Source organism: Hippocampus comes, unplaced genomic scaffold, assembly GCF_001891065.2.
Source record: "Hippocampus comes isolate QL1 unplaced genomic scaffold, H_comes_QL1_v1.1 scaffold347, whole genome shotgun sequence".
Taxonomy (NCBI): domain Eukaryota; kingdom Metazoa; phylum Chordata; class Actinopteri; order Syngnathiformes; family Syngnathidae; genus Hippocampus; species Hippocampus comes.
In genome coordinates this window covers 413,932-433,801 of record NW_017805872.1, presented here as the reverse complement: position 1 = coordinate 433,801, position 19,870 = coordinate 413,932, and the positions used below count along the sequence as shown (strand labels likewise).

The following is a 19,870-nucleotide window of genomic DNA, read 5'->3' as shown; positions in this document are numbered from 1 at the left end:
GCCCCCAGAAACAAAAAAAAAAACAAAAAAAAAAAAAAAAAAAAAACCCACAAAGACAATGAGAGAGATGACGAAGAAAAAGGAGGTGGAAAATAATGGGCAAGAACGTGAAGTATTGTGTATGTGTGAAAAGTCTCGCAACTATTTCCGAGAAACGCACAGCGGTAGCGTGTCAGCTGAGGACATGAGCGCTAGATAACGACGTATCATGCAAATGGGGAGGAACACCCACGATAAAGTCACCGGGGAGATTAAAAAAAAAAAAAAAAAAAAAAACCACAAAGACAATGAGAGAGATGACGAAGAAAAAGGAGGTGGAAAATAATGGGCAAGAACGTGAAGTATTGTGTATGTGTGAAAAGTCTCGCAACTATTTCCGAGAAACGCACAGCGGTAGCGTGTCAGCTGAGGACATGAGCGCTAGATAACGACGTATCATGCAAATGGGGAGGAACACCCACGATAAAGTCACCGGGGAGATTTGAAAAGTCCCCAGTGTAAGCAACCCTGCATCCGAATTAAAATGCTAATGAAGAAAAAACAAAAAAAACAAAACTACATTTGCTTCAACATTCTTATTCTTCTACCAAACTCTGTGTAAAAAAAAAGCGGGTTGCGACAGGATGATCAGTCGGGAGTGAAGTTACAACAAGGTGATTTAAAAGTGTCATTTAAATGCACGGCAGCTAAATTGAGGAGCTCCGCCTGAAAGTCTTCAATAAGTTAGCAGCAGCAGCAGCTGCTTTCGTTGAGTCTGGACAGTGATTTTTAAATCAGACCGGCAAATTGGTGCCGTTGCCTTTCATCTGAGGCAGCTGGCGAAAGTAAAGCCTCTTCGTTCTCAAGAGCACTTTGAAACAGTCATTCATGCTTTCGGATGACTGTCATGCGCTTTACTTTGGAGTCAGCCGATCCTCCATTCAGCGTCTCCAGTTGGACCAAATTGCTGCTGCTCTCCTCTTGACTGGTACTCGTAAGAGGGAGCACATGACTCCTACACTCTGGCATCATTTTAGGGTTCTTTTGAAGATCCTATTGTTTGTTTCCAAATCTTGAAATGTCCTGGCCCCACCCGCCCTCTTTGAGCTCCTCTATCCCGACGCACCCGCCCGGTGCCTCAGGTCTGCGGACCAGACACGATTAGAGGTACAGAGACCGTTCACAGTCACATTCTTATGTGTGGACCTCCAGGTTCAAGAATCTTGGTGCTGCTATTTCGCAGATATTATTTTTTTCTACAGCTCTCTTTAGGCCAAATTCATAAAGAACGAATTGTGGCCGCTGACGGCACCTTCAATTGCACTTCATTTACAGCTCTCTTTAGGCCAAATTCATAAAGAACGAATTGCACCTTCAATTGCACTTCATTTGGCCAGAGTCAAAGATTCATCCTAACTTTTCTTTTGTCTTTGCGGGTCTGTGAGAAACGCTTTGTGATAATCTGTGCAGACATGTTTTGGTTTTTTTTTTCTAAACCTAATGTAGTTGAATGTCTACAAATCCTCACAAAGCATGAAAATGCTATGGGGCCCTCACGGGACAACAAAGCTACATCAGCAGCCCAGAAGATTCTGAATGTGACACAGTGAGAGAAATTAGATGGTGTTGGACAGTTGGAAGCAGGAGACCAGCAGTGACGGAACGAAGCAACGCAGAGACGAGGGGAAGGGGGGGGGGGGGAGATTCTACCTTATAGGCGATGCGGGGTGGGCATTTCTTTCCCAAACCTAGAGGAGGGGACATGTCTCGAAGCATCTCGTACATATCACGATAAGTCATACGGCCACTTTCCGCAGAGAGGAGAGGAGAGGAGGCCACGGAGGAAGCAATGGAGAGTTCCCATGGGTGAGATGGTACGGTCAAGAAGAAGGGGTGGGGAAAGTTTCATCAACCAAACGCAACAAGGAAAATGGCAGGGAGAGCGGGCAGGGGAAAGAGACAGAAATCCTTGTTAATAAGATTTCCAGGATGTCATGATATGGAATCCTTGTGGGAGTGAAGGATTCGGGAATGCATCCCAGAGGCGAACGTTCAGGGAAAAGGCTCTGTGGAGAACGACCTGGATGGAGGCATCCCGGCCAAAGTTGGCCATTCGGAAGTTCGAGTGCATTTTGGGTGACATGAATACTCTGTGGTTCAATCCATAAAATGGGAGAGGGTGTTTCTCCAAAATGGCCGCACAGGACAACCTGCTTCTACAGCGTCCGGATTGGATGAATCCTCCAGCAAAACAAGCTGTCGATAATGATGAGCAACATGACAAACTCTCGGAACATACGCTCCGGGTGATTTCATCGCAAGCTGACAGCTTTTTCGTACACATCGGGTTTGTAGTATGGCTGAAAATCAGATGAAATCGCGATGCACATACGGTATGGGCCATTATCGGTATTAAAATCAAATGTGAAACTTTTTTTTTTTTTTTTTTACTGTCCATAACGATATAAAGTGCCTTTCAGTGTTTAAATAAAATCAAATGCATCATTACCATGATTACTATTACGGTCCTAAGTGACAGAATAGTGGCAGAGTATTCATCCAAGATGCCCTCTACCTCCGGATGCCAAAAATACACACAGCAGTAACCAACGTGGAAACAAAGCTCACAACGCTCACAAGTCTGCATTTCATTCCCGCTTAATTAAAAAAAAAAAAAAAAACAGGCGATGTCATTCGACATCTTGTTTGCCGCCTTTCGTAGGAGCCTCACTTGTGGCGTTGTTTCTTCGGCTTGCCACAGTTAGCTGCATGCCGGTTAGTAAGGGATCAATGCATATTTGTATGCATGTGTGCCCATGTGGTTCTCTTGGCACCTCAGGAAATGAAAACAGACATTGACGGTCCAAATCATCACAGTCCCTTTGCCGAGAAAAGGACTGTGAGGGAAGTGCAAACCTTATAGGCCACCCTGTTTGGGCACTTCTTCCCCAGGCCCAGGGGCGGGGAGATAAAACGCAACAATTTGTACATATCTTGGTAGCATATCCTTCCACTGAAAAAGATAAGACATGATCAGTCATGTTAGGTCAGAGCATGTATATGCTTGTGCATCGCTGCAATACTCAAGAAGAACATAGACTCGAGACGTACTTTCTATCCGACGCGTACGTTTGCGTTGTCTTGAATAGGGAATAGACTCTCTCTTGCAGAATGTCTGTCAAGAGGATGGCAGTTTGATCGCTGCCTGTTGCCTGAGTCCAAAACAAGGCTGCAGAAAAGCTACCGAGCCACAGGTAGGAGGATTCCTCTCACGACTAAAACATGTCAAGTGAAACGCGGTGAGTGCGGCAGGGAGCGTAACTCGTATCGTCCCATTGGCGAGAAAATGCCTTGCCTTCACACTTCCGTGAGTCCGTGACTAACGGTGATCTTTCGAGGCGCTTGCTTTGGCAGGAAGGAGGCGACGCTTGCCGGATTTACATGCATCGGGCTCGCCGGCTGAAGGCTTGTCACCCTTTCTCAGTTGGCACGGGGCTCAGGCTGTCATTCCCCCCGCCGCGGATTCTGAAGACGGGATCTCCCGCTACGCCCCCGCCCGCCCACCCACACACACTAAAGGGCGTTGAATCATTCGGCTGGAACACCGAGACTCTAAGCAGAACCCCCTCTCGAAGCATAGCGACACAATGGAAATCGTCCGAAAGCACCTACCAGGCAGCCGGGTCATACTCTGCCCATACACGGATAAACTCATCAAGGTGATGAGGACCCAAGATGGAGGCATCCCTGGTCAGATATTCAAAGTTGTCCATGATGACAGCAACAAATAGGTTGAGCATCTAGTGAGGGGGGGGGAAAACAAACGGCAATAAACATCTGCGCGCATCGAGCAAGGTGCTTAAAGAGTTGCAAAGTAGCACTTTGAATGACCCGCACGGATGAAGTGTGTTCACCGAAGGGCCAAGATTACTGACCAAGAAGGAGCAGAGGAAAATGAAGGAGACAAAGTAGAAGTAGGCAAAGTCGCTTCCGCACTCTTTCCCCGTTGTTCCTGAGAGTTTGTCACATGACCGGTTACTGAGACATGAAAGCATAATTTCGTGCCACGCTTCGCCGGTGGCGCTCCTGCAAAATGCAAAAGGCAAAAGCAAAGACGCACCATTGGAACCCTGCGCAACTTTTAAGATTGTGTGCGTGAGTGTGTGTGTGCGTGTGCGTGCGTGCACCTGAAGAGAAGGGTTAAAGCCTGGAAAAAGGTCTGGAAGTTGTTGTGGTGATTTATTGCAGTCTCTTCATTCAGCTCGATGTTCCCAAACACCTGCAACAGGAGGGAATGATAATCTTAAAAGTGCAAAGTTGCTTTTTAAATTTTTTTTTGGGAAGTGTTGAAACATTTGGATGATCGTGAGGCTCTTCGGCATCGTAACTTCGTAACACCGATGACAACTTGATCTAAGATTAAAACGAGGCAAGAGACCAGCACTTTGTCGCGGCGAAAACGACCTTGGCAATTGTCAGCGTTGATTATTTATTTGAACGACAGTAAAAAGGCTGCTTGTGAAATAATCATCAGTCTTTCTTTGGCTGTAGCAGATCTTGAATGATGAGAAAATGTTGGAGAGAAAGAGCGCAAGCAGACTTTTTTTAATTACACTCAATAAATCAACAATATATTTTGTCTGTTGACAGGCTTTTTTTTTTCTCTTGCACCAAACGTGAATTTTGTCATTCTGGACAAAAAGTTCAACTATGGACCACAAACTATTTTAGCCCGTGTGTTTGGAAGATTTTATTACGGCGGAGTAAATGTGGCAGGAGTGCGATGGCTCCCGTTTAACAGGAGCTTGAATGTGATTGGTTAATTCCAAGGACAGCCACCTCTCAGTTCTAAGAGGCGTGTCTGTCCACATTATTTCAGTTTTTTTCAACGTCAGAAAGGTTAAAAGTGGAGAAAAAAAATCAAAAGCACAGCTCCTAAGTAATCCCTATGTGGTAAAAACGCTCTGAAATGATTTCTCTTGTTTGAGGAAAAATGAAATGAATTGGAACGTCCATTCCGAAAAGCGCGCAAGCACTCACCTGCATTCCGATAATGGCGTAGATGAAGAAAAGCATCGCAATGAGCAGGCAAACATATGGCAGGGCCTAGAGAGGCAAACGCAAACAAGACAGTCCAGTACAGTGCCGGCTTCTGATTTTCTGTTTCCATTTTACGGCGTCGGCACGCGAGTCTTGCCTCTCTATCTCTTTGCACACAAACAAATCCGAATGAGTCTTCACCTATTTGCCAGTCTCGTTGCACAATTTCAACAGTCAACCCTTACCTGCTGGCTTGATTCGTTCAAATCTCAGTTGAGGGAGAACGAGACATTTGCTGTCGTTAAACAGCCAGCTTCTAACGCCGCAGTTACTGTTGATTTTCGTAAAAGCTCTCCCCACTGACGTTAAACCTGCTCTAAATTCCTCCGGGATTTAAAATGGAAAACCAGCATGAGGAGAAAAATATCGACGGAGGCCTTGTCAGGGCAAGCTTGCGACTTTTTATAGTAAACCCAGTTTGCATTGCGCCTCGACAACCTTTTTAGTCTCTCGGATGCTGGTGATGTTTCTCTCTCCAAAAAAATAAACATAAATAAATCACAGTTGGTAAACAGCAAACTGATGGAGTTGCTTTCTTATCTCTAGAGCATAAATACTCGCCTGCGTGATCTGCATTTTCAACGTCAAGACGGTAACGCCACACAACCTGCCTTTCCACTCTGTATTCAAATGTGCGTGAGAAGGGATGTTTTTTTTTTTTTTGGGGCGTTTGCTTCTTCACCTTGAAGGACTGCACGAACGTCCACAACAAAATGCGAATGGTGTAGCCCTGCCGAAGCAGTTTGATGAGCCGGGCGGCTCTGAACAGCCTCAGGAAGCTCAGGTTAATCATCTTGTCCTGGAGGTGATGAATGGAAACGGGGAAAAGGTTTACAGCCAAACAACCTGAGGACAAACGGCTTTTCTTTCAACGGTCAAGTGCGCATAACCTTCAAGCGACTGAGAACAACACACAGCAAATCAACGGGACAAGTCGTCGATCCAGAGTAACCGTGGAAATGACTCAAACACCGTTGACCTCATTATTACTATCATAGTACCATGAAGAGATTATTTTAACTCATCTAATGCCAAAACGTAAAAATTACGTTTGCAAGAACCTAATCGTTTTAGTGCCAAAACGTATAATTAGTTGTTTTTTTTTTGTTTTTTTTTTTTGTTTTTCACGAAAGGCTTTGCGCGGCTCCTCAGTAAGTAGCAAGGATTTGGGAATGATTTTCCGAATGATAAATAACCACAAGATAGAAGGAGTGGCAAAAATGTGTCCACTAGTCACACACACAAAAAAAAAAAAAAAAATGTCCGTCACAATTGGAGAAAAATGGCTGGCATTAAATGAGTTCAATGAGTATCAAGTCTTCACTGCTTAGTTTACCGCCACACTCAAAACCCCGACATATAATTCAACATTCATTCAGCTGGGATTTTACACCAATAATAATTATGACATAGCTATTCACCCCAACATTGTAGTCCAAAATTCAACATCATCCCCAAGTCAAGAGTAAAGCAGAAACAGAAAATAGGGCGAGAGACAATCAGACAACACCAAATCTTATTTTTAGCAGTCTCCTTAAATATTAAAGCTCACTGATGACATTCATCAAATCGGGATCCCTGACGACGACGTCAGCTCTCTCAAGTCTCAGCAACATCTCACATTGAAGAAAAAAAAAAACATTTGACTTTTCCAAGCAAAAGAAAACAAACCACCGTGAGGAAAAAAAGAAAGAATCAGCAGCCGACAAGAAAAGCCACTTACCGTCTGTGTCAGTTGCGACACGGGGGGGAGGGGCAGAGTGAGGGCACAGGCGCCAGGAAAGGCAGAGCAGATGATGGAGAGAGTGACAAGAGAAACAGCGAACGGCACGTGAGAGAAAAGAGACAGAGCACAGAGCCACAATCACATGATGAGAAAGGCACACAAAGATAGAAAGTCCATCCGCCGCACGGAACCGCGCCACAATAACCTGCCCTCCTCCGTCTCCGTTCCATCGATCGCTCCATGACGAGCCTCGCTTCTCATGCGATCGCCTTTTTCTGACCGAAGAAATCGTCACGCAGTCGTAAATGCATGACGCGTGCTTACATTTGCATTACTTTTATGATTTATTGATTTTTTTTTGTTTTAAACATTAAGGCACCCAAAATGAGGAATTCAAAGCCGGCCGGGATGGTCCAAGTGATGGGAAAGCCACGCCTTTCAGCTTCGTTCAAGCCTCATGTACAGAAACTAGAAAACCGTTCGGATCATGCCATTGTCATGTTGACCACTTCAACCGAGATGTCTTTTCGTTGGCCAAGTAATAATCGCCCGAAGAATCTGGAACTCAATGACTTCTCATTAATCGCAGCTGAGTTATCTGAACTCAAGTGCTGCTCTCGCGAGCATACGCCGCACGCTCGGCTCACGTTCCCGTTGAGGGATTGGCGGCGATCTTGAGGGGGGCGCTCGATGAGGCGCGGGCCTTACCTTAATCTCTGTCACCAGGATGTCTGTTATGCTTCCCAGCACCGTCACAAAGTCAAACACATTCCAGGCTGCCTTCAGGTAATTCTTTAAAAAAAAAAAAAAAATACAAATATTGTGAGCAGCAGTTAAAAAAATAGTCCGAATCCGACAGCTCCCAACCGAAATCCTCGTGAATCTCCTCACAAGACACGCATTAGGTTTCGTTCGGGAGTCATTAAAACTAAATCGTCGACTTTAACATGCAGTGTCGAGCAAATGCTGGATAAAAGTAGAGCCTGGCGTCGTACTTTGCAGATCCAATTCCGACAGGGTGAGAGCGTTCTGTAAGCGACGACGAAACGACCGATGTGTAAGAAAAGCAAATGATGGACACGGAACCGCACCCCATGCAGAGCAGATGGCGCCGCGTGGAAATGACAAGCGTTGTGCCTTGGAATACTTGCCTTCCGAGCTGCGCTTGTTGGTCGGAATAATTTGAACATGTCCGTCTTGAATGTGAGACCAAAATTGAGTATTTTACACTAACGTTTCCCTAAGTTGTACTTTGTGACTGTTTCCTAATTTGCTCGGCTTTCTTAAGATTCACCAGTAGAGGCTGGCCATCTAAACGAGCTGATGATTTTAGCATTCTCTGGGATTGCATTTACAGAGTTGGACCGGAGAAAAAATATTCATTAAAAAAAAAATAAATAAATAAAAATAAAAAATAGACGGAACCATGTTTTGCAGAGTGCAAAGGAGCACATTCTCACCAGTGGACCAAAGGCAATAATCTTCAGGATGCACTCAAGAGTGAAGAGGGCAGTGAAGACGATGTTCAAGTATTTCAGCATGGACTCGTAGAGATCCGGCGCGCCATAAAACTGGGGAGGAAAGGCAAAAGTCGAAAAACGATTTGGAGGAACAATCTGCAAGGTTCCAATGCCCAAGCGGTGCGAGGGGAGAAAGTGGCTCCCTCACTCTCAACTGGAACTTCAGCAACGTGTCAAATGTGCGTTGGGATGTGCGCACTGCCCAGTCGAGTCCCTTTTCTCACACTTGATTTGTGATGCCTTATCCCAAGGCTGCGCAATGTATGATACTTTGCGTACAAACGGAACCGTGATAATGGCACGCCATCACACGAGAAATATTCGACGAAACAATACGTGCTATTTCTGTTGCAAAAAAAAAAAAAAAATCGACATCTCAGTAAAACATTCCCATGTTATTTCTTATTCTCAAATTTCCAAGAAAATAATGAGGAAAAAGATCACGCCATTTAAGAATAAGTAGCACGGGAGGCTGTTGCTTAAAAATGTCTTTGGGATGAAATGGGAGCCACTCGATTTAATCATCGACACCGCCGTGACAAATTTGGCCCCCCTTCCTGATTTCTGTGTTCTTCGGGTATTTATCACATACAAAGCTTTGAGTTCATCCAACCGATTTTCATCTCACGCAAAGACTGCCCAAGGAAATGCAGTTCCTAAATCCCAAACGGACGTGTCCCCGTGTGAAAAAGTAATTGTGTGACTACGGTGACACAATCTTTTGCAAATATATCGTTGGGGTCAGCTCTACTCTTCAATTTGTGCGATGTCGCGTTTTCTTCTCGGAGGAATATGCGCAGTCACTCACCTTCATCATCAGCACCACAGTGTTGAGGGCAATCAAAGTCATAATGGCGTATTCGAATGGTGGCGACACCACAAATTTCCACATCTTATACTGGAAGGATTGCTTGTTTTCCGGCATGTATCGAGTCAGCGGCTTGGCATTTATGGCAAAGTCGATGCAAGCCCTCTGTTTGACAAGGAGACACAACGCAAACTCTTGTGAAATTCTTTTTTTTTTTTTTCCGCAGAAGGAAGGAGCTGTACGTACTCTAACCAGAGTGAACTCACTCAGCATTTAAAACTCAGAGAGGCCGATGCCTCGCCTCACAATGAATTTGCAAGGGCCGTGATATGGTTAAAAAAAAATGAGACGACAACTGCTCCGTGATCACAAGCAAAATCATGCAAAACCCAAACGAGCCCTCCATCAAAGTCCCCGTGAAGCGGTCGTGACGGAATACAGAAACAAACCCTCATTTTGCGATTTGGCTCGTGCGCGCGATTCACAAACACGAATTCGTCTTGTGCATGTTTCAGTTTGTGACAGAAGGGCACCGTGCATTTCGCAAAGCATCATAGTCTCAAAATAAAAAAAACATAAATGTTCTCTCATTGCACGCAGACGAGCAGATCCAAACATTCATACCTCATTCTTTTCCAGGCTACACTCCGACATGGCTTTGTCTCCCTGCTCTTGAAAGGTGATGATGATCAAAGCAACAAATATGTTGACGAAGAAGAAAGGGAACACCACAAAGTAGACCACGTAGAAGATGGACGTCTCCATGCGGAAACCCGGGCTGGGGCCCTGGTCCTCATAGGTGGCGTCCACTGAGTGCTTCAGCACCCTGCAAGTGAATTTTCGAGTGATGATTTCCAAACAGAAGCTGTGTAGAAAATACACGCGACGCTAAGGCGGTGTGCGCGCACGTGTGCTAACGGGTCGATCGCGGAAGATCGGTTGCTTTGAAAAGTAGATCTGAGGTCAATTCAGATTTTCACCTAAAAAAAAAAGTATTCTCGGAATCAAAGTTGAGATTTTTCTCCCGGTCTGAAATGATTGCGCTGCCAGCGCCTGTTAAGGAGAGCGCGACTTTAGGTGACAACCGTAATTAGCTAAATGAATTACTTCTCCGCCATGTAACTAAAATCAACAAATGGGCTCACGGCCCGAGGTTGTTTCTCGGCAGTGCTGATGATTATGATAAATGGATTAATTTCGGCACGGACTGCTCGATTGACAGGAGACATTTACACAATGAGCATTGATTGAAGAATGAAGAAAAATACGGTGGACTTCATTTCGTCTTCGTGCGCGTCGTTGCCTTTTCGCCACGTGGCTTTTCATTTTTGGATCGGCGCTTTCTACTTTGCTTCTTGATCGGGAACGACGGCGATGCGCGGCATGAGTGTGACGATCATCCGAACTCACAGAGGCCAACCCTCCCCGGTGGAGACGGTGAACAGCGTTAAGAAGGCCCAGAGAACGTTGTCGTAGTGGAACTCGTATTTCTTCCACTCTCTCGGCTGAGCTTCCACATCGCGGCCGCGTTCCACTTTGTCATAATCCAGGAACTGACCCCTTTGAGAAACGGGAGGGGGGAAAAAAAAAACTTTTAAAGCCGATCTGAATGAGGCTAATGATGAAGACTGTTCGAGAGGGCCTTTCATTGGCTGCGTTTAAAAGTATCAGCCGCAAAACGAGAAAGGCCAAAGACTGTACCTGCAGTCTTTCTCGAGACCCTTGGACTCATCCGTGCAGTAGAAGAATTTGCCCTTAAAAAGCTGCACGGCGATAACAGCAAAGATGAACATGAAGAGGATGTAGACGATGAGGATGTTGAGAACATTCTTCAGGGAATTCACGACGCAGTCGAACACAGCCTGGAAAAACAGACAACGCAAATGTCAGTGCCGTAATAAGGAGGCAGCGTGGATGTGCGTGTGAATAAGAAATACGCCTTCTCATGTCAACATAATATGAACTGAAGTTATGCTCCTACATACGGCGTTAGCATCATTGCTAATTGCAAATGTGACAAGCGTGATTGCCGCTTTCATCCAGTGGCTGCCGGCTACCTATTAGCGAGTAAGCACACGCACGCACGTTTTCGCACAAACAGTGTTTCCAGCATGTGTTTTGTCCCGAATGAGCTTGATGAGTTCCGGACTGAATGACCGTACCTTGAGTTTGGGCAGACGTTTAATGGTTTTGAGTGGCCGCAAGACTCTGAGGACCCTCAGGGACTTGATGGTGTTGATGTCCTTGCCTTTTGTCCCTCTGTGGAGATTGAGATGACGGTAAATTTGTGAGATGTCGAGTACCGCTTTCCCCTTCGAGCCTTTTAACCTTTCTAAACGTCTCCATCCTCTTAAGAGTAGCAGACGGCGGTGCATCAAAATAAATGCTCCACGTAAGAAGAGAGACCTGCTCGTGATCGGTTCGTCGTAAAATACACTCGAGTGAGGGTTACACGATGTTATTCTACAGCAACCAGGGGAACATTTTACATCCGCAGTGCCAAGTAAACCGGATGACACAAAGCAAAATTTGTCTTGAAAATGAGCCATCGCGTCATCCTGCAAGCGGTATTTTGTTCAGATTTGCAAAAATGTCGGATTTGTCACACTCTGCATTCAGATAAGACTTTGTCACCGCTTGCCCATAAATGATTTTGTCAGATTAGACATTCCTACCACTTTCGTGGCCAAAAATGAGTGCTGGCATATTGACACTCCCGTGGTAGCCTTCGCATGGGCTTAAATTTTGTTTCTGTAGAATAACATTGAAATGTTTAAAAACAAAACAACAAAAAAAAGAGGAGGAGTCTATCAGCAAAGAATCCACCTCTTGTCGAGGTCAAAGCTTCTTTGCAGGAACCACTACGACGAGGCTCCTTTCATGTACGAAGGAGGAGGTGTGTATGCGCTGATCCAGAGGGGGATTGCGTACACACTGATGTCGGACAGCGAGGGAGGGCCGGGTTTAATTAAAACAATGCACGCATTTATCGCCCCTGATGGAATTGCGTTTTCATCTGACATTCCCACAGGCAAATCCAACATGAGGCCAAAGGTAGAACTATGTCTCGATACAATGACGGCCACAACGTGATTCAAGAGTGGTCATCCAACTGTAAATAATTGAAACACCGAAGCCAATACTTTGAGTCCCCGCAGGACTTTGACAATCATCCTACCAACGGCACGATGTTAATCCTCAAACGAAGACGAGGGCGGGGACCTCGTTTTACGTCCCGTTTAAGGCCTCGTCCAAAGGTATTGTGGGCTCAAATAAAAGGCCATGTGTGGTTCCATCACTCTCCTGCCTCAGTTACAGTCTCAGAAAACGACATGCACCGCTCATGCTCACGTTACTCGACAACCCGGGCATGCAAGATCCCAAAAAAAAAAGACAATGCCAGCTCTTGTTCTTGAAGGACCTTAACACGCGGAGATGGAAACAACTGTCTCCCGATAGCTTTCAGAAGGCGGGCAGTGTTCGCTAGAAGAATTTAGGATCCGGGCGCGTTAAGGTCATCGTCACCCGCGGGACGTGCGGACGACTCGACAGCCTCTCAAGAGTGGGAGACTTCCTGAGTCGATTTCTCCTGTCAGAAACTTTCATGTACTTGACCAACGTTGAAGTCAGCGGCATGCCATGCTTTGATTCCAGTCGATGAATATCAACATCCAGGCCAATGAATGAGTTCCAATGATCGTTTGTATGCAATGTTTTCAGAACTGCACGTTGACCTTCTGAAAGCCAAGAAAAGGAGCTCCCAATATCGTCTTCTTGTCCCGATGTCCGAATATTGGGACAGGAGCTATTTCTACTCGACAAGGGAAGAGGGATACGCGGTCATATCCCAAGGACCTTGGGATGGAGGCCAAAAACCCCCCCAAAAACGACATCTGAAGAGGTGGGCAAGAGAAGCATTCTGTGCTTCACATTGGAGGAAAGAAGGGGAAGGAGTGTGGACAGGCAATAGGTAAGATAAGGACTGTTCCCACCTGGCCACGCTTTGTTGCGATCTGATGAGAAAAAGCAATGATAAGCAGACAAACACACACACACAACCAATTAACACCACAACCCCAAAAGCATCGCAAATGGATGAAAGGAAATACAGCCAAGCCAAATCATCGATTTCATCGGAAAGGGACGGCGGTGGTTATTTAAATGATGACGTTCGACGGGAGGGTGAAGAAGGGCAACGGATGAGAAGTTCTCTTCTGAGTGGATGGAAAGGCAAATGACGGACTTTTCACACTCGTGTCGGATTGAAATGGTGACAAAAAGGGGCAGGGGGGCGGTGGGGGGTGAAGGTGTTGACCCGAATTAACAAAGAAAGGAGGTGGTGAAGGAGTAGCAGGTGGCTCATGACTGACGACATTCACACGGCAACGAAGACTGACGAAAATCTGATTTTACGATGTCACCGTCCGGTGAGCCGACATTTCCGCTTCAGCCTTTAATCATAAATGGAATGCTTTATTTGTATCTTGGAATACAGAGAAAAGTTCTCTAATATATGAACCGATTTTATTTGTCGTTAATGGCACCTACTCGATCCGCCCCTTTCAACCTTTTATAACGAACCTTGTGGCCCCTACCAAATGTCTTTTTTGGTCATGTTGTCCGCTCACGAGTACGTTGCGTTTGCGTCTGCAACGTATTTCGCCAAACGGGTTCACGTAAACATGGCTGATCACAGTTTTGGAATTGCGACGATGGTTATGAAGTCATCCGGATCAGAAATATCACTTCAGTCTTGCTATGCGTATGCAGCCCGTTACATCATAAAATCGGAGTTGATGAGGTCAACGTGGATGAAAAGCTGCAACGGAAGGGAGGCGGGGTGATGGGCTGACAAAGAGGAAATGTTTGCGTCTGATAACCTGCCTGAGTGAATTAGAGAATTGCTAATGGTCCAATGTGAGGGCAGGGCCGTGCATTAGTCGTCACGGAGATTCTGACAAACCCTCAAATTTGTATTGGATGTTTCACATTTTGACGTACATTTAGGGTTTAGTCATCTTGTATGCTCAATCCGGCACTCTTCCTTTGCACCTGCAGCAATGTTCAAGCTCTTGTAAAAAAAAAAAAAAAAAAAAAAACGTTTCATCTTAGCAGAAATGGGCCTTTTTTTTAAAAGGACGAACTAAGCAAGGACGGAAGTGGGTGTTTGTCCGTCCCTTTAATCGACCCTAACCGGGTCACGCATTGGATGTTGGGAGGCCACATAAGGCAAGAGTGGAGCCAAACACTGTATTTTCTCAACAGTGTGTAAATGATAATACTTGCAGAAACACGCACACGTTTATGCCAGTATCTCCGGTCGTTGCTGATCCGAGAGTGAGACGGAAACATTCATACGGCTGTGAGCTTGCGGAATATAAACGGATTGAGTTTTGCGAATGAGGGGCAGGAAGGAGAACAGAAGACCCAAAGAGGACAGACAAGCACAGACCGAAAGACTGAAAGTTCAGGCTTTTTACCCCATTAGGCTCCTGAAAGCAATCCACGGCAGAAACCGAGGATGGGGAGGGGAAAAATGTGGGGTGGGGGGGACAAATACGCAGAATCAGCAACATATAAAAGACAGAGAAGCATCAACTTTTAGTTGGAAAAGCAGAGTGACAGAAAGCAGAAAAAAGATCACAGAAGTGAGAATCTGGAAGGAATATTACCACACGTGAAAACAAATGCGGATGTGGAAAAACTGAAAGAATTAAGTGGACTAGGATATCAGATTTGAACTCATGAGATATATATATACAGTAGACATAGTGTGTGTGTGTGTGTGTGTGTGTGAAGCATTAAAGAAGACGACTTACGAGCAGGCAAATGCCACAAGAGCGCCACTGACCACAATGAAGTCAAGAATGTTCCATAGATCACGAAAATAGGAACCGGGGTGGAGGAGGAGTCCTAAGTCAATCATCTTGAGAATAAATACACACAAAAAAAAAAGGGACAGTTATTTCATCATTTTTGCTTCATTCCCAACAAGATAATAAACGTCACCAAAGACTCTGCTTTTATTTTGACAGCTGTATTACCTTAATCACCATCTCAAAAGTAAACACTCCAGTGAAGACGTAATCCAGGTACTTGAGCACCTGCAAAACAGAGTTCGAAAAGATGCCGTAAAACGGCAGCGCGAGACGAGGCGTGACTTGCGACGGCTGATCCGAAAGCGTCGGCGCCGCGCTTCCGCCCGGCGCCGATCGCCGCAATCTGACTCACGTTATTTCGCGGCGCGTTGGATTGCACGGGATCCTCGGCTGCCAGGGCGATGCTGCTCATGGTAATGACCATCAGGATGCACATTTCAAAATAGCGCAGGTTGACCACGTAGTGACACAGCCGCCGCACCCTGCCACACCACACGCGCAGAAATTCGACCTGGTTTGCACTTACTATCATCGTCCAACAAATAAACAAATTGTTGACTAGTCATAGAAAACTAATAATCTGTCTTTTTATAATAATACGATGTGCTGATTCAACATTTATTCGGTTTCACTGTCGTAACGGCCCTCCGACGGAAAACGGAACTCCAAAGTGACAAAAATGAGTTTGTGACCCTCGATCGACGGACATTCAATTTAATACCTCTTCAAAAATGTGACCTTTTTTTTTTTTTGTTTTGTTTTTTTTTTTGGGCATGTGACATTGTAGTTCAGTGCGGTTCAGTTGTGTCCACCTGAATTACGCCGTAACAACGTGTATAACGGCCGAAAGTGTAGCCCATATTCCCGCTGCCATTGATTGATGAAAGCTTTCATCTTTTGAAAATGAATTGAAGACTGCTTGAACTTTCGATGAGTCACGCGGGAAACTGGGCAAACTTTAGAAATGAATGAAGAGAAAATAACGAGTAGCCAATGACTTACGGGTTTGTTTGTCCAAAGATGAACATGGAACTGTAGGGGAGGATCTGCCGAGGCCGACTGGCGGCATCGTCATCTTCCAGAGCTTTCTTCTCCTCGCTGATGCCAAAGTTGCCGCTCTCAATGTTATTCACTGGCGCGGAAAAAGACGCGCGTTCATGTATTTGCCGTCAAAGCTCAAAGGGCGCGCAACCGAACGACATGCTGCGACGGGAGAGCGTTTGATTTCAGATCCAAGGCGTTCATTCCCATGCCACGAATCGCTTGAGTTGAAAAGTGGGCGCGTCACGCGATGCGATGAAGCTTCTGCTTACTGGGTATCACGGTGGTCTCTCCGGGTGGGGCGGTTATGGTGACGGGGATGTGAATCGTGTTGCTGTTCAATCCGGCCTGGCTGGCCCTGGTGGAATTCTTTTGGTTGTCGGCGTCTTCTTGCTTGTCTCCGAGACTCAGAGGACTTGTGGCGAGAACGTCCTCCTCGCCGTCCGACTGCAGCTCCCTGCGGAAAGAATCAAAGGGGGGGATTTTTCAGCGTTATTGATTGAGCCGACGTTAGGACCAATGGCGAGAGGACATTTTGGCCCTTTCTCAGGTTTTGGGTTTCAGAACGCTGTCATGGACACGTGTTGCGGCTGCACTGGGAGACGGATGACCCCCACAAGTCACACTGAACGACGAGTCCATGAAGCGAGATCTTATTTCTCCGGACGGAGGAGCTCCGAAATAACAAAATGAGAAAAATCCTCCATCGGGACCGTCACATTTTACGACGCGGAGTCTTACCTCGGATGTTTCTTGCCTTTTTGGCTTTCATCGGCATCCAGAGTCGACTGCGCTCGGACCAATCGAGAGCAGCGTCCTTTTCTGTCTCCGTTGCCCTCGCCTCCTCTTCCCCGGCCCCTGCGCTCTCCGTGGGCCCCGTTGGCCAACGTGCCATTGCCCTCTTTTGGCGTACGGTGCGAGTGGTGGTGGCGATGCCCTCTTTCCTCCCCCCCCGCCCGTACGTCGGAGCTCTCCTCTTCCGGGGAGCCCGCGTGATGGTGCCGCCGGCGCCTCTGCCCCTCATCCCGACCGTGGCCGCCCTCCCCTCTTCTCTCCTTCGTCTGAGCGCCGTTGCTATTGTGATCTTTGCTCCGGCTGTGATGGGTGTGATGCCTCGCCGGGCGGCCGTCACCGGCGTCCCTGCCCTCGCCGTTCTTGTCCCGATGGCGGTGGTGCTTCCTGGCGTGCGAGTGGACGACGTCTCCCGTACCGTCTTGTTGTCCTTCCTCGGGAGGTCTGTTCGCCGGGTCACTGTTCCTGGACTCGACCACAAGGGGTCTGTCCAGGTGAGTCTTCATGTCGGGATGGAGATGGAGGACGGAGGATAGTCGTAGGCGCTCCTCGGGGTCCAGCTCGTTAAATAAAGCCTCGCTGCTCGTTCTTACGTTGTGTCGCCTCAGCTGGTTGGTTCTTTGCTCCCACACTGACATGGTCTTTGATGGACGTTGCTGTTCCTTGCTAGACACACACACATAAAAAAAATATATATCCGCATGTAAACGTTACAATGAACACAGTGTCATTGAAGGTGTCTCGGTTTTTCAGCGCAAGGTGTTTGAACAGATTTTCCGTCACCTTCGGTACAAACATAAGCAGATCGGCTTCTATCACTGATGTCCCATTCATAATTATCAGTCTCGCCAGCGATTTATCCCCCCCCCCCGCCACCCCTTACCCGTAGGGACCCAAACTTAAGAGCGTGTCACAAAATGATCAGGGATGCAGAGCACAAATGTCCATCACGATAGCTTTCACTCACCATGCTGATGTCATATGCATGAAACGTGACCACGGAACTGTTCAAAGTTTCGGCTTTGCAGAAAATACATCAAACCAGAATGCGGTGAAATGAGAGCAAGCATATCATGACACTTTTTTTTTTTTTCCAACTACAGTACAGTATATGCATGTACCCAGGATGCCATAGTCATGAATGCGCCTCGACTTGAACCAAAAGGGGATGGCTGACGTTTTCGTTTTCACCAGCAATGTAGCTAGCCACGCCCTCTTTCTTTATCAACAAGGTGTGCTCAGGAGAACACTCTTCTCTGATCGCCATTCCGCCTGCCCAGCGAGATCCACAGTCTTGTACGAAAACAGGATTGACGATCCCAAAGGTCAAATTGAACGATGTGAACGTCTCGCATTGTTTTGTTTTGCCTTTGATCCATTATGATTTCATTTTTGGGAACATGTTTGCTGTCAGACATATCCACTGCTTATCCTTTGTCAACTTTTTGCAGACATGGCATGCCTGTATCCCAAAATCTATGACGATCATGAGCGAAGACACAAATGGGTGAAAAATGACTTTTTACATTCGGTGCTTTTTATGTTTTCTTATTTCCATCTAAAAAAAAAAAAAAAAAAACAAATAAAAATAATAATTAATGCTTATGGTATGCGGTGTCTATATGATTTATTTACATGGTAATTTATTGCTTAGTTAAGTTTGCTCCATCCGGTCACCTGTACCTCGAGAATCGTCGGGCAGGGGTAGAGTAGAGACTATAACTCCTAAGAGTGAGACAGAAGACACACACGGACAGACAGAAGACACAAAGGAAAAGTTTGCACACGCACGGACGTGAGCGACGCACACGAGGCTGCATTTCCCAGGGAGGGACGTGACGCAGACAAAGACACCGGAGGGAGAAAAATTATTCTTCCTGCGAGATACATTGAAGCATTTGAGTCACATGAATGTTTGGCGTCGTCATCTCCCCTGAACTCATTTCGGGAGCGTAAACACGTTCAGACACCACAAAACAACCGTCGTGTTTACACAGACAGCGAGACGCAAGCTACCGGCTTCACCGCAGACAGCGCTGATGGTAATAAAAGCACTGTCAAAAAATTAAAACAAAAAGTTCAGAACCGTGTGTTTATGTTTCAGGCCTTTTATATTGTTGAAAAGATTTTTTTTTTTTTTTAAATTTCCATTTCAATTATGTGGCATTTGGAAGGAACCTTGCGTTTGTGACAGCCGCCCTGTATACTGCATTCGAATGACGGTCTACCATGCCAACAATCAGGACAAGACAGAAAACCATTTGGATTTTGGGAGCCCCGGTGAAGAAGAGAAGTAAGCTCCATTATTTAGGCAGTCATCAAGACTGAATGGGGAGGACAGAGAGGAAAAAGGGGGGGGGGGCAAGGAGGGGGAATATTGTAACAGAGAGCGATAACTCACAGTGACTGAATGCTGTTGATGGACGACCTGCGAGAGATTGCATCTCGATTTTGCTTTACAAAACTGCACATGCAGAACAAAAAAACAAAAGAAAATTGAGAAACAAATACGAAGGGAAAAGGTGGAACCTCAATCCGTCCACCTGTTCCCTTCTAATCGACTCCAAGGCACACATCTGTGCAACTACTTTGCAAACACCATCACATCATTTGTAAGCAGACGTTTTTTTGGGGGGGGGGGGGAGAAGCGAGAAACTGAACCTGAAAAGTAATCAAGAGTTTCACTCCAAAGACATTTTCGATTTGAATTTGTAACACGAACAATTTGAACGGTTTGACAACGCTTCCGATTGGAATTTTGCTCTCATTTTTTGGTCCAGAAAATGCCATGCCGTGAAACCCCCGAGTTTGCCAACACAAACGCTTACATTTCAAACACAAACAGTTGCTTATGAGCCAACTCGCCAATGTGCCACCACACTAAGTCAAGAGTTGGAGAGCGCTGGATGCTAATGCACAAGAAAATGACAGTGATGACAGGGGAAAGGCGGGAGAGATGAGGCAGCTTGCCAGCGTTTTGTCCAGTTGAGCAATTCAGGACATGCTGTGGGCCAAACATCAGTTT

The 19,870-nt window shown here is 46.1% G+C and overlaps 1 protein-coding gene across 8 annotated transcripts in view; it reads right to left on the bottom strand.

Moving 5' to 3' along the window:
- Positions 1 to 19,870, bottom strand: part of cacna1bb (calcium channel, voltage-dependent, N type, alpha 1B subunit, b) — a 75,580-nt gene that overhangs the window by 9,810 nt on the left and 45,900 nt on the right. Inside the window, exons 21-44 of one of the 8 annotated variants that reach the window (XM_019888756.1) lie at positions 19,247 to 19,309; positions 18,529 to 18,570; positions 16,795 to 17,511; positions 16,326 to 16,510; positions 16,015 to 16,144; positions 15,365 to 15,494; positions 15,178 to 15,237; positions 14,953 to 15,059; positions 14,614 to 14,625; positions 13,126 to 13,146; positions 11,296 to 11,392; positions 10,835 to 10,995; positions 10,544 to 10,693; positions 9,758 to 9,959; positions 9,134 to 9,298; positions 8,266 to 8,376; positions 7,514 to 7,597; positions 6,803 to 6,805; positions 5,762 to 5,878; positions 5,020 to 5,085; positions 4,167 to 4,258; positions 3,915 to 4,065; positions 3,652 to 3,779; positions 2,896 to 2,992 (exon numbers count right to left, since the gene is read on the bottom strand). In XM_019888756.1, the coding sequence (XP_019744315.1) occupies positions 2,896 to 2,992; positions 3,652 to 3,779; positions 3,915 to 4,065; positions 4,167 to 4,258; positions 5,020 to 5,085; positions 5,762 to 5,878; positions 6,803 to 6,805; positions 7,514 to 7,597; positions 8,266 to 8,376; positions 9,134 to 9,298; positions 9,758 to 9,959; positions 10,544 to 10,693; positions 10,835 to 10,995; positions 11,296 to 11,392; positions 13,126 to 13,146; positions 14,614 to 14,625; positions 14,953 to 15,059; positions 15,178 to 15,237; positions 15,365 to 15,494; positions 16,015 to 16,144; positions 16,326 to 16,510; positions 16,795 to 17,511; positions 18,529 to 18,570; positions 19,247 to 19,309 (3,091 nt within the window). Of the gene's footprint in view, positions 1 to 1,689; positions 1,787 to 2,895; positions 2,993 to 3,651; positions 3,780 to 3,914; positions 4,066 to 4,166; positions 4,259 to 5,019; positions 5,086 to 5,761; positions 5,879 to 6,802; positions 6,806 to 7,513; positions 7,598 to 8,265; positions 8,377 to 9,133; positions 9,299 to 9,757; positions 9,960 to 10,543; positions 10,694 to 10,834; positions 10,996 to 11,295; positions 11,393 to 13,125; positions 13,147 to 14,613; positions 14,626 to 14,952; positions 15,060 to 15,177; positions 15,238 to 15,364; positions 15,495 to 16,014; positions 16,145 to 16,325; positions 16,511 to 16,794; positions 17,512 to 18,528; positions 18,571 to 19,246; positions 19,310 to 19,870 lie in introns of all 8 variants that reach the window. The other 7 variants (XM_019888764.1, XM_019888757.1, XM_019888760.1 and 4 more) reach the window with 7 other exon arrangements.